Genomic DNA, 17,744 nt, shown 5'->3' with positions numbered 1-17,744 from the left:
ATCCACACACGCTAATCTATGTGAAACCTGTGGCTGTCGTATTGCAACAAAATGTTGGGGGGGGAGTCTGAAAAAAACATGGCTAGCAAATACATCAATATAAACATAAACAATATAAAACATATCAGAGGGAATGCTGGCTGCATGCCTGATCTGGGAAAAACATCTCCCACCAGGCTGGCAGGAAGCACTGCAGGTCAAGAGCAGGCCAGTGAGGGCTGATGTTCTTTCCTGTGTAACCTGACAGGACATGGAAGAACAACAACAGGGGTCTCGTATATTGTTGTTCCTGAAGCACGTCCAGCTTCACTGATGGGAGATGGGAAAGGGAGGTCTGAAGTCTGATACCTGTCCTCAAGTGTCACTTTAGTCAGCTTCTGTTAGGGGAAGCATCTAAAGACTAAGTTTGACAAGTAAAAAAATCCGAGTGTGTGGAGTTAGAAAGAAGTGAGCTTGACAGACATCTGTTAGACCACTCTTTATCTCTGCTTAAGGTCAGAGGCTTCAGGCTACATTAGCAACGACAAGCACAACAAATCCAAACCTCCAACTGTCCTAAGTCAGTTGGGAGGCAGATACACACAGTCCTATACAACATGAAAAATGTATTACATGAAGGAAGTAAGAGAGCATGGAAGTTTTTTGTTGTTTCTTCGTTTATTGTTGTTCACCCCTAAGTTTACTTTTGAATTTGAAAAGACAGAAACAAACATGAACATAGGCTAAGTGACTAATATGTTATAGGATCTCCAGAGAGGTTTTCACTTAAAATGGGTTACTATATCACTCTACTACAGTAAATTATGAGTAATATCCCAAATAACACTGTCAACATTACTGTGGGGAAAATAGCGTTCTTCTTTTGTGCTGTAATGTATTGTCTGTGCAATATTAGTGTATAATCAAGTAAAGATGTGTCTGAAGCTGTGATGATATTTTGAGGGAGGCTTTTTTGGATCAGTAGGTATAGTAGTAGTCCTCTTTTCAAAAGAATCCTGGCTTTATGGCTTAATGATAATTTTGGAGAAGGCAGTTTGTGGTGCTGATCAATTTTATCATATTACGTGGCCAGTTGTGTCCCTATTCTTTCATGTTCACCCCATTTATATTAATTTGGGTAATGCAATACAACCTAAAAGCACCAAAAACTACAGACAGGTGACAAATTAAAGTAAAACCTGAAAAATGAGGAACAGGATGACAATGCCCCAATCCATTTTAACATTTAAAGCAATGCATACTGGGTGGGCTGCAAATTTTGAAATTAATTTTATGATTACATAGATTTGTCTGATTCAGATTTTTAGTAGGCTACATCTATCATCCTAAATGATCTGGGCAACAAACTAAGTAAATTTAAAAAAAGATTTGGAAGTGGCCACCAGATTGGCAATGCTTTGAGACAGTATTTAACATATGTATATGTACATATACATACGAGTTTGGTTAGTGGCTATGATATGGGGAAACATAGGCCTATTATAAACATGACACTACGACACAGGTTTAACAAAATATATTCCATTTTGTAGTTTTTTTTATTATTATTATTTGCAGACTGTTTTCCTCAATGGTTGTCTAGCTCACTTTGTATTCTATTTCACTGATTGCGATTATTATTAAACGAGAAGCAGCCTGTGTAAAATAGTCCTGTGGCCTGTGTAGCATAAAATGAATTGGATTAAAAGCGCATTTCATAACTTCAGTCAAAGGAAGAGAGAGGGGTAGGGAGTTATGGAATCCATGTAGATAAGGGTGGGAACGGAAGATGCTGAAGGCGTGCCCCTCCTCTCCTCGCCGTCTAAGCGCTCACCCTTGGCTCATTCCTCCCTTCTCTCTCTCCAAGCCCGTGCGTAATGGCAGAGCGGAGAATGAACTCTCTAATGAAATGGGCACTCATCCTCTTTGTCCTCGTGTCCATCGTTCTCAACATCGTTCTGATTGGCATCCACTCCAACAGGGCGCCCAAATGTTCCGCTCAACGCTTCCACCCGCTACGGGGAAAGCATAACGACCGCAGCCTCGTGTTCGCTGACCTAACCCGCGAGGAGTATTTGCAGGTCCAGCAATACATGCTCAAGCAGAAAGACTTGGACATATCCACCAATCAGGTCACCAAGCCATCGGACAATTTCCTGTTCTTAATAGACCTCTCTCTGCCAAAGAAAGCGGACGCACTGGCTTACTTGGACAACAAAGACACCAAGCCAATTAGAGAGGCAACTGCGGTGGTCTTCCACGGCGCCCAAGGCTACATCAAGGAGTATGTTGTGGGGCCACTTCCCAACCCGAAATACCACAGAGATGTCACCACAGAGAGGTACAAGATGGAGCTGCCTTATTCTGCACGCACGGTCACCATTGGGGAATACGCCTTGCTTTTCCAGTTTTTTGAGACTGAGGTCTTCTCCAAGCTGGAGAAGCTCGTGAAAGAGAGCTTCGACGTGAGCCAGCACAAGAGGCTGGACGCGTTTGAGCAGATGCCCCGCGGAGTCCGATCCGGGGACAGAAAGACCTGGGTATCTTTCTTCAGGGATATGAGCGGCATGTACATCCACCCGGTGGGCTTCGAGGTGCTGATCAACCATGAGAGCATAAACGCGTCAGAATGGAAAGTTGAGAAGCTACTTTATAATGGCCAATACTTCGACACAGTAGAAGACCTTAAACAGAAATATGATTCTGGCTCTGTTAGGAAAATAGTTTACCATGAATCCCCTGACTATGGCTCTCTGAAACCCAGGAATAAGCTTCTGGAAATCGGACCGCAGCTGTTTTATCCAAAGGGGCAGCGCTGGAGTGTAAGCAAGAACCACGTCCTGTACCTGGACTGGAGCTTCGCCTTTGGGCTGAGCTCTCAAACAGGCATGCGGGTGTTTGATGTGCGTTTCAAGGATGAGAGGATTGCATACGAGCTGAGCGTGCAGGAGGCAATGTCGGTGTATGGTTCAGTGACACCGGGGATGATCCTCACCAAGTTTCTGGATTCGAGCATCGGGATAGGACGCTTTGCACACGAACTGGTCCGTGGCGTGGATTGCCCCTACGAAGCCACCTACGTAGACACATATCGCTACATCGATGTCCCAGCCCCGGTCTTATTTAGGAATTCAATCTGCGTCTTTGAACACAACATGGGTCAGCCCCTGCGAAGGCACTTCTCTGACTTTTTCCACAACAGTTATGGAGGGATGGTGAACAGCGCTTTAGTGTTCAGAACGATCACAGCTATAGGAAACTATGACTACATGTGGGATTTCATCTTCTACCAGAGCGGATCAGTGGAGGCCAAGGTACACGCCACCGGCTACATCTCCTCTTCTTACCTGGTGAATGGTAGTCGGAAACACGGGCACCAGGTGGCGGAAAACGTCCTGGGCAACATCCACACCCACTTCATCAATTTCAAAGTGGATTTGGATGTGTTAGGTGAGTGGTAATAAAACCTGGGCAGACAGCAATATAAAGCATGGCAAAATGGAGAAAAAAACATAGGCAAACAATCTGACACGTTTTTTTTGTTCTCTAGTTCATACAGCTCTATAGCTATATGACTCGTCTCATTTCTGTGTCGCAACGGCTGTTGTTCTTGTGTAATTTTAATTTTAATTTGATATAGTAGCGCAACACAATAATTTAATTTCTTGAACAACTGAGGAAATAAATATTTTCACTACTCAATCGCAATTAAAGTGGGATGGACAGGTTCATACACACTTATCACATCTTCAAGAACAGAAAAAACAAGAAAAATGTATAAACATGAAAGTCCTCTAGTGTTCTAGTGTGTATTGTAGTGTTGTATACTATTCCTTATGTAAACCATTACAGTCCTTTCGTTTAAAAACATGTAATTTTTTTATATAAAGTAATTAATTCCATGCCACCATTGCTTGATAATTAACTGTTGTCCGTTCTACTTGGAGGCAACAGAAAATGACCTTCTGATACCTGCCCAGGAAAAAAACGTCTGTCTGAAAAACATGATGGTTACTAGATTGTATTTGAGGGGGATTTCATTATGATAAGATTTCTAATAAAGCACACCATAGAAGCGTGCAACCTGCTTTTTACCCTTAACCAAGCCAGATATGGGCAATTTGATATGGGCAGGTGAGGAGCAATGTGTGCTGCTTTATTCTGTGCTACCTGTAGCCCCTGTTCAAATTACTTTATGTTGTACAGGACCAAATCACAGAACAATAATCTAACAGGGATAATACTAATGCTTGCACTAATTGTTTTGTCAAAGTTCCTCTCCAGCCATATTTATACTTTGTAAACATACAGTGCCATGATTATGTTGTTTAACATGGTTTTCCCACATAACAAAATGAAAAAATAGAAAAACTGGGGCATGAAGCACATCTACTCTCACTTCCTCATTGAGAAACCTGCGTCAGGCTTTGTGGCCCACCACCGTTGCTTGTGCTAAATTGACCAGTGAAAGAGCAGAGTGTATCAAGATTGTTAGAGAAGGAAACAACAGAGGGACTAAGCCACATATTTGAGCCTCAGTCAGACCCAGACTCAGGAGTTTTTGAGGAATTTATTGTGCACCAAAATCAGCAACTAGAAGATGTATCAATATGGTAAGCATAGTTATTTGTTTATGGTGATTGTGAACTGGTAACTGGCAGTGGCTAGCACAGTGTTAGTGGTTGTGCTCATGCAAACTGTCACTCTCTATACTGACAAGGTTTCAAGGTTTATTTACTATATTTGTATATCTTTTCTAAGTAAAGCACCAATTAATTTACCATTACCCATTCTTTTATTAACTTTAATTCCTCATTTAAAACTTTACTTATTCTCCAAATGTGTGCACTGATGCATATATTGTGGAATTGTCTGCACACTTTGCAATTGTGGCATAATTCAGAATTAAATCATAAAATGGATGAATCATTTATAAAAATGGAAAACAAAACAAAAGCATTCATAAACAACTTCAATGAGGCCCCCCCACAACCCAGGTTATAACTACCATTACAGTATATTTCCTGTTTGTGAGGTAACTTTTGATCCATGCAGGAACAGATGCTTCAAAGGCATAACAGTTCAAATTATTCAATAGCAACTTATGATCAAGTATGTCAAGTGTCGCACTGAAATCCAACGATTTAGCACCAACAACTTTTTTCTTATCATTTGCCTGTTCTCCATTCTGTAGGACAAACACATTTTCCTAAACTTAAAATTAATGATATAAGAAATAAGCATAGCAATTTCAGTAGCTTCACATCAAGGTTATCGACACCTAAAGATTTTTCCTTGCTCTCTCATAATAATTTCTCTATTGTACAAATAATTTATCACTCATTATTCTGTTCTCTATTAACCTGCTAGAAAGCGCATCTTCTTCCTGTGTGAGATCCATACCATCACACAATATCTGAATTTAATTGCTGAAGTAGTAAATGGAAATATCCGTTGGTTTTGGAAGATTTTTTACTATTATTTTTTGACCAGATTGTTGTTGCACATTGAATGTTAGTTACTATTAATAATAAGTACAACACTGTGTGCAATGCAGATTCTGAATTTTCTTCCACCAGATCCAGATTATTATCTGGATCTGTCCCAAATTATACAAACTCATAGATCTCAACATCATAAATAGGTCTGATTTTTTTCACATCAAGATCCAAACATTATTTCCTCAGAAATTGATGAACATGTTGAAAAATGTCTGTTATGGAAAGTGAGAACACATTCCTGGATCTGCCCCTTTAAACACACAGTATGTAACTTCTGCAGTGAGGGGTATATCAATCAAAACAATAACAAACGATGGCATTGGGTCATGTCATGAAATGGTGTGGGATCATGGGAGTTGTTATCTTCACCACCTTTGCCATAAGCTTTGTCCAATTTCAGTTTCAGTCTTCAGGAGGTTTTTACTGCAAACAGAATTATCCGCAGACATCTCCTCCTCTCCAAAACAAACAGACCTGGAGTTCATAACCAGTAAAATGGGCCCAAAAGACGTTTTCATTTCAAAAACTGACAAAAATAACACAAACTAACCATGCATGTCATACAATTCTGTCAGATAATATAACCAAATTTAAGGTTTAGATTTATGATATTTTGTCAAATTCTCTTTGTTCTACATTTGTCAATTAAAAAATCATGAAAAATAAACAGTTTGCTCTAACCAAATCATTTAAAGTCGTGTTTAGCCAATGCTATATGGTGGACACGAGACATCAGGGAAGGGTTGGGAACAGAGACAGCCACTTAGCTTTATTGTTTCTCTCAAAATTTATGAACCACATGTTCAGGAGGTTTTTACCAGCAGCCGTATTATATCCACAGAGCTATCCTCTTCTCCATAACAAGGGAGAGTGCAAGGGATACACTGTAAGCAAGCTTGTAGGTATCTACTTACACAGAGAGCAGAGATCTGTAAGAGAACAACTGACTGAGTGAGAGACATTACTATTTTGCGACTATGTGGATAGACGCAAACAGTGAAATACATTTATTAAGCACACAATAGATTTTTTAAATTCTTTGCTCAAAAATATTTTCTCTTCAAAATATAATTGGTGTGCTTGCAAAAATTAAATGTCTGTGCTCAGAAAGTCCCACTTTGTGCTCAGTAATGAGGCACAAAAATAATGCAATACCTCACAGCATTCACCAAGCTCTGCTCCCCAGAGACAACTCTGCCTCCTCACTGTGTTTCTTTTTAATACTAGCATGCATCACATTAAGCCACTGCATTAAGTTGAACGAGCGTATTCCCTGTATGTAACCTGTGGGTGTGACATAGTTCGTCAGTTGCTGTGGTAAGTATCTCTCCCTTGTGTGTGTGCTAAAAACAAATGTGTTAGTTTATCACTCTACTGGTGGTATTGTGAAAACCAAGTTGTGGCAGAATGTTACACTGGTGATGGTGATGATGAAACCGCAATCATAAAGAGAAAAACCTGATGTCATATTACCATATCAGTTTTGTTATGAAAAGACTGATTTGTCCATTATGGCTAATGGATGTCATGACCAGGACATGGCTGTAGCCAGGATGTTAAAAATACTGAGGTCATGAGTTGACTGTTGTCAGTGGCTGATGTAATAATCAAAACCCCAAATATATGTGATAAGGGCAGATGATGCCTTTGATGTTCAACCCGGATTAACCATTATAAATCACAGAGCTTGGCTGTGTGTTCATTGTGGTTCATTTTGAAACTGATGCAAGAATAGATATGCAACAATAAGCACTCCTTAATACTAAGACACACACAGTTTGCAACTAAAACAATAAATCTTTAAAACCAAAACAATTAACAAACAGCTCCAAAACACTCCAGAGCGCTGAGGAGAACTGTAAAATAGGCCTGATATCTAAGCTGTGTGGTGATTCTGGTTCCAGGTAATGTTAGCGAACACTGTGGGCATGAGGTCAGGCACAAGGAAGGACCAGGAGAAGTCCAAGTCCATCAAAAGTTATTCATTAAAGGCTTCAGGCGTCAGTTGGTTTACAGCCAGCATTGGGAGTTAAGGCCATGAGGGAAAACAATAGTTGGTGCTGGTTTTATTCTAAAAAAAACTTACTGCAAGTTCACTATTCCAAACAATAAATGCTTATCTATCATATTCTAACCTAAACAACTAACAAATAATTTCAGGCATACTACATGATCTCAAAGAACAAAGAAATTCACATTCTACTCAGGCAACTGTTTCAGGAAGAGAGCTAGGGTGCTGCAGATAGGCAAAGGGCTTGCACCTGGCCTCAATCCAATATATAACCTCTGAGTGGTTGACCACTCCTCCTTCCTCCTTCTATGGGGGCAGCTCCTCATCACAACCTGCTCTTCACTACAGAACTGCTATGGGCTCATTATTATTACCCATAGTCATTTGGTCCCTTGTAGACCCCAAAATAGTGATTGGTGCAGAAAATTATATGAAATAATTATTATTTCAATAACTTTTGCATTGTTTCTTCTGCAGGAGTGAAGAATGTCTTCCAGACCAAAGACATGGAGTATGTTAATGTGTCACTGCCATGGATGCCTGATCACTATGCTATGGTCCCTCAACTGGTGGAGACTCAGCTCAAAACAGAACAGGTCTGCCTTTATCTTTATCCATTTCCTTTAATATAACAGGAATGCAACAGGTAACACGAATGAGTCAAAGGTCAACAAAGGTCACAGTCTACATAACCTCAAACGTTGGATGTGTGAAGATAGCATGAGGTGTTCTCTTCTGAAGCACTGGAATGTCAGTGTTATTTTTGTAAAGGCAGTATATCTTTAGACAGCATTATTGTATTTTGATTGATTTATTCCATCTCTGCCATTTGCCTCTAAAATAAAGAGGTTTATTTCAAAATTAATTTTGTATGAAACAGAATTGTTATATGACTGTAAAAAAAATTATGAATATGTCTTATTGCTTATGGATGCCACACCTCTTCTGGGCAGTCCACCAAGCCGCTCTGGTTTACAGGCTGCTTGGGAACTGCAGGGAAGTGGAGGGGCGCTTCCAATACACTTAGCCCCTCCTACACCCCCCCCCAGGACTCTGTGTTGTGTTTTGATGTAATATTTGTGGAGGAGTGTCGTGCGGGGAGAAAGGAGGCACCATACGCAGTCTTCGGGATTGTGACCGAGGCCGTAGCAGAGTATTTATTCCAAACAGACTGCATGGGCTCTTTAACACTGTGGCTGCTGGCTCCAGAACCTTGCGGGGCAAGGAAAGTAAACTCTTTAATACCTACATCTCTGAACCAAGCAACAATTAGCATCTACCAAAATAATAAAATCTATGCTCCGTGCCGTTTACACAGACTTCAATTGATACTTGTTTACTACATTCTAGTTTTCGTTTATGGCGCGCTAGCAGCCATGACCAACACTTTGCCAAACCCATCAAACAATTAAAGTACATATCCTAAATGATCAAAACATACAGCAAACTGTTAGCGGAAACATTAATAAAACACAAAGCATCAAAACATGACCGTAATGTGTGGTTTTTCAACACTTTTAGATGGGAAAATACGGGGCACAGTTAACAATGCTTACCTTGCAGGAAAGTAAACTCTGAGCAAGTATGGCGCCCGCAAGGACTTGACCATAACACTGCAGTGTCCTGGAAGGACATCTTGCTAGACTCTTATTACATAGACAGCGCAACAACGACACCTTGTGTCATAATTAGGCAACTGCCTTACATAAGCAACAGAAACACCAGCAGCAAAAAATGAGACAATACACTTACTGCAGCACAGCAATAAAAGCCCTGGTAAGAAATAAAGGGTTTCTGCATGCGTGGTGCAGTAACTTTAACACATAAAATAGGAGTGACTGAAAACGAGGCTTCACACTAAAATACACTATTGCCAATTCTACATATTGAACTGGGGGAGTTAGACATAAAGACCTGCATCTAATAAAAGTCAATTACATTCTGGAGTTGGAAGTAAATAAAGACTAAGATAGAGGCTATAAGCTGTGTGAGAGGCAAAATAAGAAAGACAGTCTGTCTTGAGGCTCTCTGGTGGTTCACCTGGTGGAGTGCATGTCTTTGAGGCTTTGTACTCACTGTGCAGTGGCTGGGGTTTGAGTCCAGCCTGTCCCTTTTTTTTGCCCCCCCCCCCCCCCCCCCCTCTCTTTCTCTCTCTTTCTCTCTAGCCCCTTTTCAAAAAAACCTGTTAAGACCTTCTAACATCGGGCTTTTGTTGGCATGGAAAAGGGTTTAATCGCCATTCACTCCTGGGTCAAATAACTCTGCAGTAGACACGGGTATTTATCTTCAGTCAAGCAGAAATACAAACTCAACTGTCAGTGGAAAAGAGGTCCATCAACTTTTATTAGCGGGTTCACCCACCTTTGAAAAACCCGCTTATACCCGCTAATTTTAGTGGAAAAAGGGTATCTCAATCTCTCTCATTATGAGTGTTCTAGAGGCAAAAGCCTGAAAAAATAACTTTAAAGAAGAAAGATAGTTTGTCTCTTCTAACTCTCTGTCTGATTGCAAGAGAGCATAGTCTTTAATTTATGTGTTTGGTTATGTGTTTTCTCAGATGATGTTGCAGTTATAAAATATATACCATATATATATATATATATATATATAGCCATATACCAGGTTTGGACCTCGTCTTGTTTACTTGAAGAAAGACAGGACTCCAAAAGAATGGTAAGGTTTCTCTGCGTCGGTCGAATAGTAACTGTTTGCTGACATGAGCCATAATGTCCTTTTACAACTTTTACAACTAAAGTCTACTGTGACACTTCCACAGGAGGCAGCTCTGCATTACAACACCAAGATTCCTCGCTACCTCCACATTGCCAGCAACAAGACCAACCACTGGGGTCACCAGCGCTCCTACAGGCTGCAGGTGTTCAGCTTCACAGGGGACCACCTGCCAGAGAGCCAGGCAGAGGAGAGGGCCATGTCCTGGGCCAGGTGAGAACGAACAGTTTGGGCTTGATGTTGTTCATGAAGTGTTTTACATACCTACATGACTAGGAAATATGACCTGCAGCAGGCTCAATTTAAATGTTGGGTTTGCTAGATTTAGCTTCTCAAATGTGAGGCTTTGATGTTTATTTCTGTAATACATCATAGTCAAAAGAATATCTTTGAATTTTAAACTGTTGGTTGGACAACAAGACATTAGAGGTCACCTTGGGCTAAGGGAAGTTATAATGGGCAATTTTCACTATTTTGTGATAATCATAGACAAAATGATTATTCAGGAAAATAACTGACATATTTGACTGACAATATCAATTGATATTGAAAATAAATTGATAATGAAAATAATGATTGGACTTATTAATACACTGTGTTTGTAGTAACTGAAAAAATATTCAGTGGTTTTATCACAAAAGCAGTAAAAAGAAGTTAACACACCATACATCACCAGTATTATTGCCTTATGCTCTGGTCCCATTCCACACACTCTCAGTGAGTTCATGTAATGCTGATGCTATTAAGGCAACGCACTCAAGAGGATCTTGGGAAATGTAAGGAAATTCAATGTGTTAATATCCTGCAATGACCACTCTTTCTGTGCCTCCTTTGTCGGTCTCCAGGTATAAGGTTGCCATCACAAAGCATAAGGACTTAGAGCAGACCAGCAGCAGTCTGTACAGTCAAAACAACATCTGGACTCCTGCTGTTGACTTCAGCAAGTACATTGAAGACAACGAAAGCATTGAAGGCGAGGTGTGTTGAAATGGAATTTACATATAAAAGGGAATAGTATAGAATAGAATACAAATAGAATTACCGCCATGCAGTTATATGCCTCTGCCACTAGTTTCGGATTACATCCCTGTTTATCCAGAGTCATATGAAATATTAACCATTTGTGTGAAATTTTGTCATAATTGCTGTGTGAAGCCTTGAGTAATGGCAAAAAAGTGTTTTGTGAGGTCACGCTGACCTTGACCTTTGACCACCAAAATCTAATCATTTTGCCCTTGAGTCCAAGGGAATGTTTTTACCAAATTTGAAGAAATTCCCTCAAGATGATATGGAGATATTGTGTTCACAAGACCAAAACCATATTTTATGAGGTCACCATGACCTTGACCTTTGACCACCAAAGTCTAATCTGTTTGTCCTTGAATCCAAGTGAATGAATGTACCAAATTTGAAGAAATTCCCCCAAGGCATTACTGAGATATGATATTTACAAGGCCAAAATCGAGGTTTGTGAGGTCATGTGACCTTGACCTTTGACCTTTGACCACCAAAGTTTAAGTTCCTTCAAGGCTTTACTGAGATATTGCGTTCACAAGGCTCCAGGCATAAAACCATATGTAAACATGTGTACGCGTTCGCAGGACTTGGTTGCCTGGGTGACCACTGGTTTCCTCCACATCCCTCACTCCGAGGACATCCCCAATACAGTAACTGTGGGCAATGGGGGCGGGGTCCTGCTGCGGCCCCACAACTACTTTGACGAGGATCCATCAATCCACTCTGGTGATGGGGTGTACATTCGTCCAGGCAGCGAGAACAGCTGTGATAACAACAGAATGGCTTGTCTTGCTCAAGAGATATGCAGCCCCATGCTGGAGCCATTCACCTACCATGGCTTTGATGGAGTCATGAAGTTTGAAGATTGGGTCTGATTTATTGATCACCGCTAGGTAATAGCTTCCAAGGCCTGATGACCTTTTCAATTGGGATTGGACTGATTGATGAAGTAATTTTTCTATCAAGAAGCTTGTGTCAATTTTAACATGTTTTTAAATGCAGCTTGGGACAACAAATTATTTGCGCACTAGACAAGACGTTGAAAATAGTGAAGGTCTTTCTATCTACTTAAACAGGTTTTGAATCAATAATCAGTTCTAGATCTAATCATGGCACCAAGGATCAGATGTTTAGTAGTATTATCCCTGCACTGTGTTCACAGACTATATATTAAAAGACCATTAATCAGCGATCTTTAGAGGGGCTGTTGGTGCATTTTTGAAGTTTGAGCAGAACAAGACTAGATGTTCTCTTCCGCTTCCTGTCTTTATGCTACACTAGGCTGACCACGATCTGACTCTAGCTCTGTAATTTATACAAAGTCATGAGATTGGTATTGATCTTCCCTCTCACTTTGAGAAAGAAAAGAAGGGCATTTCCCAAAATGTCAAACTATTTTTTCGAAACAGACCCAGTTATTCGTCTGTATGATCAAGAAAAGCTATAATGGACAAATGCATTCCATCACCATTAACAGGCTTTTACATTCCCTATATGCTAATCATGCTGACATGGACACTGGTGGGGAATGTTTTCAGTGGTTAGGAAATCATGAGTCAAAGATTGTAGACTGAAATTCATACCTATCTCTCTAAATTATATCAGCAGTTTTGGCTGCCACTGAGGCTGCCTTCTGCAGCTTTAAAGGTCCATGTTTTAGATAATTAACAAGAAGTCATGCAGACTTTGCAAAGACCATTTTCCGAGGACTTAAAGTTTTGTTTTGTTTATGCTTTTTTTAATACTGTCTTTTTGTCCCTTATTGGTAGCCATTTGTTTTCATAAATTTTATTACAAGTATGAAAAACTTCTTAATGCAAGAAAAACATTTTATATACTCATTTCCAAGTTATCCAAGTTAGAATTTTCTGATCAAAACCACCCTCACCTGCATCATCATTATAATACAACGCAAAGATAACATTAAAAGAAAAAAGCAGACTGTTTACTGTGATGAATTAGCTACAAATTAGAAATCTCTGTAGTCTAGTTTATTGTAGTGGGTATATGTGGCCCTGGACCTTTGTAATGCAGACAAAAAGTGCACAGGGTGAATTTTATGAATAGAACTGAATGGAAGAGATCCCTTCCCCTGCAAAACTTATTTTATTGCAGTTACACACTGCCTGATGTTTACAAAACATAATCTCTAAAGTGAAAGCTCTGTCATAAAACATATCTTTGCTCAACACAGATCTCCCAAGTTTTCAACCAAGTTTACACCTCTGCCTGATTACTTTCCTAGCAGCCTAGCAGCATGAGAAAAATAAACTAAAAAAATAACTGTAAACACTGTACACCTCAGAGCCACACTCGTCACTCCTCCTCAGCTTCATCTTCTCATCCAAATATGGTTTCTTCTGGTTTCAAAAAACCAAGATGGTGACGGACAAATTACAAACTGGAGGCTTCAGAATGGCAGTTCACAAAGCAATAGGTGATGTCACAGTGGGTTGCCAATTGGATAAACATTACCCCCTAAACATCTGCATGTTAGCATTGTCATTATGAGAATGTTAGCATGGAATAGCATCAGGAATAAAGGTTATGCTTTTGGAATATGTATTGCTTTAGTTACTTTTAATCATAATACTATTCACTGCAAGCTGGCATTTTATCAGTAATTGTTTCCAGGGACTCATTTATCAAAAACATATGAATGTATGCTCAGAAATGTGAGCTGTGATTTGAGATTTTGCAAGCAAAGAGGCTATAATCATCAGCATCATTGTCATTTCAGTTATGTATGTAAATATTTTTATTTTTATGCCAGCAACCTTTTTTTAGTTTGAGGTCAAATGGTTCCTTTCTGATGTGATATGAACTGTGATGTATGCAATGTTATCTGACACTGTACAGACAGATGTTTGTAAGTAAGCTGTATCATTCAGTCCGAAGCAGGCTCGAGGCTGTAACTACTGAACCACTGACTTTTGACTCATTTGTGTATTTTTTTTACAGTGCAACATTATGAAGAATTGTGTTGTTGTTCTTCTTGTTTTTGTTGCTGTTGGTTCCTATCTAAATAAAAGAGGAGATTAACACACAAACAATCATGGAACCTTACATGTATTATGTAGACTGCTAAATTATATGTGCATGTATGTGTCAGTCAAGCTCATTCACTGTCCCTCAGGTTGTGGCATGTTGATATATATTTCATAATCTGTCAGGGACAGATAACATTATGATGTACTTCAGTTTTTAGTTTATCCTTTCTAGTATTGGTTGCTTTACAGCTCTCTCAAAGTGTGGTCCTTAAGCGGCACCTGGTGGTAGACAAGTAGACATGTTAAAATACCATTTTTTAAATTTAGTGTTTCTCAAACTGTCTGAGTGACCACAAAGCCTTATAGTGAGTAGTGTATATGTATTGTTTCCAATATTAAATAAACTTATATGAAAATTCAAACATTATTATTTGAATTGTCTGTTTTTCAATGTCACTACTCACACACCTACATTAGTGAGTTTATGTCAAAAGTGATCAGTGTGAATTTTGAAAGGAAATGTGGATTAAATTAAAGCGATTATCCTGCCCTGGGATTGTGGTAAAATTCACCAGTTATCAGCAGCATGGGAAAGGTTTAAGATTCTTTTTTGTTACATCAAGAACAATAATAATGTCTAAACCCGTGTTCGGCAACTGGCGGCCCGCGGACCAAAACTGGCCCGCCAGCAATGATATCTGGCCCGCCAGATTATTTTGATAATCTGATTTTTTAAACTTTCAATATTGAACTGAAAGTCTCACATTAAGATGTGGCATATATCTAAATAGAGAATCTCCTCACACCTGAGATGCTTATTGCACGTTTATCCATGTTGAGAGTGAATGACAGTCACAACAGTGTCACATCAGGAGTAGCGCACAGCACCTGCTTCCACAATACTAATACAATCCACAATTCCGTCATGGCAGAAACAGTTACCCACAGAATCACTTCCTCTGTAGCGATTTTGTCTACAAAATGAAAGTGCAAGAATGTTAGTTTTTTTTCTGCAATTCTATAGTTCAAACAAGCTTTTAGCTGTTATTATGAAAAGTTATGACAGGAAGTTCCGAAGGTTCTGTCGCCTGCTTGATAGACCACTGAAATAGCGGACAGAAGATGTGATATGAAAAAACAGTTCAATGAATCAGTCAAATATATATATATGTGTGTGTGTGACTGTGGCCGCACAATAAAGTAAATTTAATTTACATTTTAATCCACCAGTTTCTTAAAATTAGCCTGTGATTATGTTCTGGCCCGCCATGTAATGGGTTAGGAAAAAATTGGCTTACTTGCCGACCCCTGGTCTAAACTCTTGACTCGCTGTGATGAATATAGAATTCTACAAATGTTTGATTAATGAGATTAGGGTTGCAAACCATATCTGTCCAATTCTGAGATTTAATTGCCAAAATATTTCAAGAGGCTTCTTCTCTTCTGCTTTGCTGTGTCAGCAGTGTACCTGAATTAACTCCCTGTTCTATGTTTCAACTTAGCCATTGTATTTCTCAGTTTCCCTTGTAGTACGAGTGTCATATGCAGCTTAGTGTGATCAAATTATCCAGGATTGCCTATGTGGATTGAAAAGAGCCCTTTTTTCAGTGAGGAGGAACTAATAGTTATGTCCCTGATTTTTGGTCCGGGTATATTCGTTCATTCGTTTTTCAAAATAAAACCAAAAATAAGAAAACGAAAAAACAATTCTGTTTCTCTGTATTCATTACCCATACTAAAATGAAAAAACGGATAACGACTCGTTTTTTCAGTTTTCGATTTTATGCTCAAATGAATAATGGAAAAAACGGATAACGAGCGTTTCCTGTTTCATCCAATTTTGAGCTGAAGCAAGTTCAGTGAGCCGGAAATGACCGTGACCCAGAAGTGGCCATCCCTGCCTTTACTGCGAGAGCCCGCAAAACAAACATAATGGGAAAGGATCATTTAGATATGATTGGACAGCTTTTTGAAGATGGTAAAACGCATGCCGACCACTTCCGGGTCATGGTTCCGTAAACGAATGAACGAATGATACACGGATTTATTTGACAATCTGATTTGTCAAACTTGTCTTTGACTTGACTTTATTAAAGGCCAGCAAATGTGCAAACATGAACTTTATATTTGTTGTGATTTAACTTTGATTCATTCAAAACCCATACAGACTCTAAACTCTTGAGGTAGATTTTTTTCAAGTTTATATTCACTGTCTGATAAGTCTTGCCACCATAAAAACACGTGTTAAACATGAGTTAAGGTTAAAACAAATATCGAGCAGTGGAGCAGCAAGAGAACAGTGAAAAAAATGATACCAGAGAAACTGAAATTCAGGAAAACATACCATCTATCTCGATTGTTTTCAAAAGTCAGCTTGCCAGCATTAGCAAAGAGCTAAAGAGTTTAGTTAGTTCAGCTGAAACCATAGACTGTATATAAAAATGGACGTCGACGCTGGCTCCGGAAAATGAAGCCAATGCGGAAGTGTCTTAAACCTGCATTCTATCGAATGACCAGGGGGCGACACCACTGGTTGCAAAAAGAAGTCCGATTGTATGGAAGTCTATGAGAAAATGACCCTACTTCTCACTTGGTTTATGACCCCAGTAAACATTTTCATAACGAGTTTATGGTCTCAATCGCTAGTTTCAAGTCTTTTCAATACAACACGATGTTCATTTTTAAAATTATAGTCCCATTTTATTTAAAATAGACGATAAAGTAGGGTATGCATTGGGGCGTGGCTAACGTATGATTGACACATGTCACTTGTCAATCAAGAGCAGTCCCTTCGCACAGAACCAACGATGTTGAATTAGCCGTGAACTTGTTTTTGGGTGTAGTGTCTTCATCCTGGAGTTTTTCCACATACAGTTTCCATCGTGTTTTCAGTTCGTGAAAATTAGTTTGAACTTTTTGTTCGCCTAAAATGTCAGCGTTGTTCAGCGTCTGGTTGAACCAAAAGACACTCTAAGGAATCAGCTGATCAGTTTATATGGTAAGTACATTTTATTTTTAGTTTAAGCATGTTTTCGCTAGCCAAAATTAGCATCCCAATATCCAATTGATATCGCAGTGTAGATAAATTACAGATGCACCTTGCTAACTCAGCTAGCTAGCTAGCGCTAGCTGGCTAGCTGGCTCCGCCGGGATGGTGGCCTGTGTTTACTCTAGAGGTGTTAATACATGTTTGAATATGATGTTAAAAGCCCAACTAAAATGTGCATATAACTAATGTTAAGGTGCCGACGTTATTATTGTGTTTCTGGAACACAAGGTCCAGTCGAAGTGTACTGCGTTAGTGTGTTGGGCTCATATTGAGCTCCATTAATGCTATTAAAGTTCTTAAAATGTCAGTTTGGATGTTGTGAAAGTTCGGGTTAACTTAACCTTAACGTAATTTAAATGTGGTTAACATGTAGACTGTAAATTATGTTGGTTTACCGGATCTGTCCTTTTTATTCGACCCAGATATTCTTATTACTGGACAATCAGATTTGCTCATAATTTGAAGGA

At 39.3% G+C, this 17,744-nt stretch overlaps 1 protein-coding gene across 1 annotated transcript; it reads left to right on the top strand.

Moving 5' to 3' along the window:
• Window positions 1-1,785: 1,785 nt before the first annotated feature.
• aoc2 (amine oxidase copper containing 2) lies at window positions 1,786-14,655 on the top strand. Its single transcript, XM_071501401.1, has 5 exons — window positions 1,786-3,429; window positions 7,969-8,087; window positions 10,268-10,434; window positions 11,067-11,199; window positions 11,823-14,655. The coding sequence occupies exons 1-5, from the start codon at window positions 1,857-1,859 to the stop codon at window positions 12,111-12,113; spliced, it is 2,283 nt and encodes a 760-aa protein (XP_071357502.1). The 5' UTR covers window positions 1,786-1,856; the 3' UTR covers window positions 12,114-14,655.
• The last annotated feature ends 3,089 nt before the right edge of the window (window positions 14,656-17,744 follow it).

The sequence above is a fragment of the Trachinotus anak genome, unplaced genomic scaffold, assembly GCF_046630095.1.
Source record: "Trachinotus anak isolate AG129_WGS33_773 ecotype Australia unplaced genomic scaffold, CSIRO_AGI_Tana_v1 ptg000017l, whole genome shotgun sequence".
NCBI lineage: Eukaryota > Metazoa > Chordata > Actinopteri > Carangiformes > Carangidae > Trachinotus > Trachinotus anak.
The sequence above is the reverse complement of the archived record's forward strand: the minus strand, read 5'-3'. Positions and strand labels throughout refer to the sequence as shown.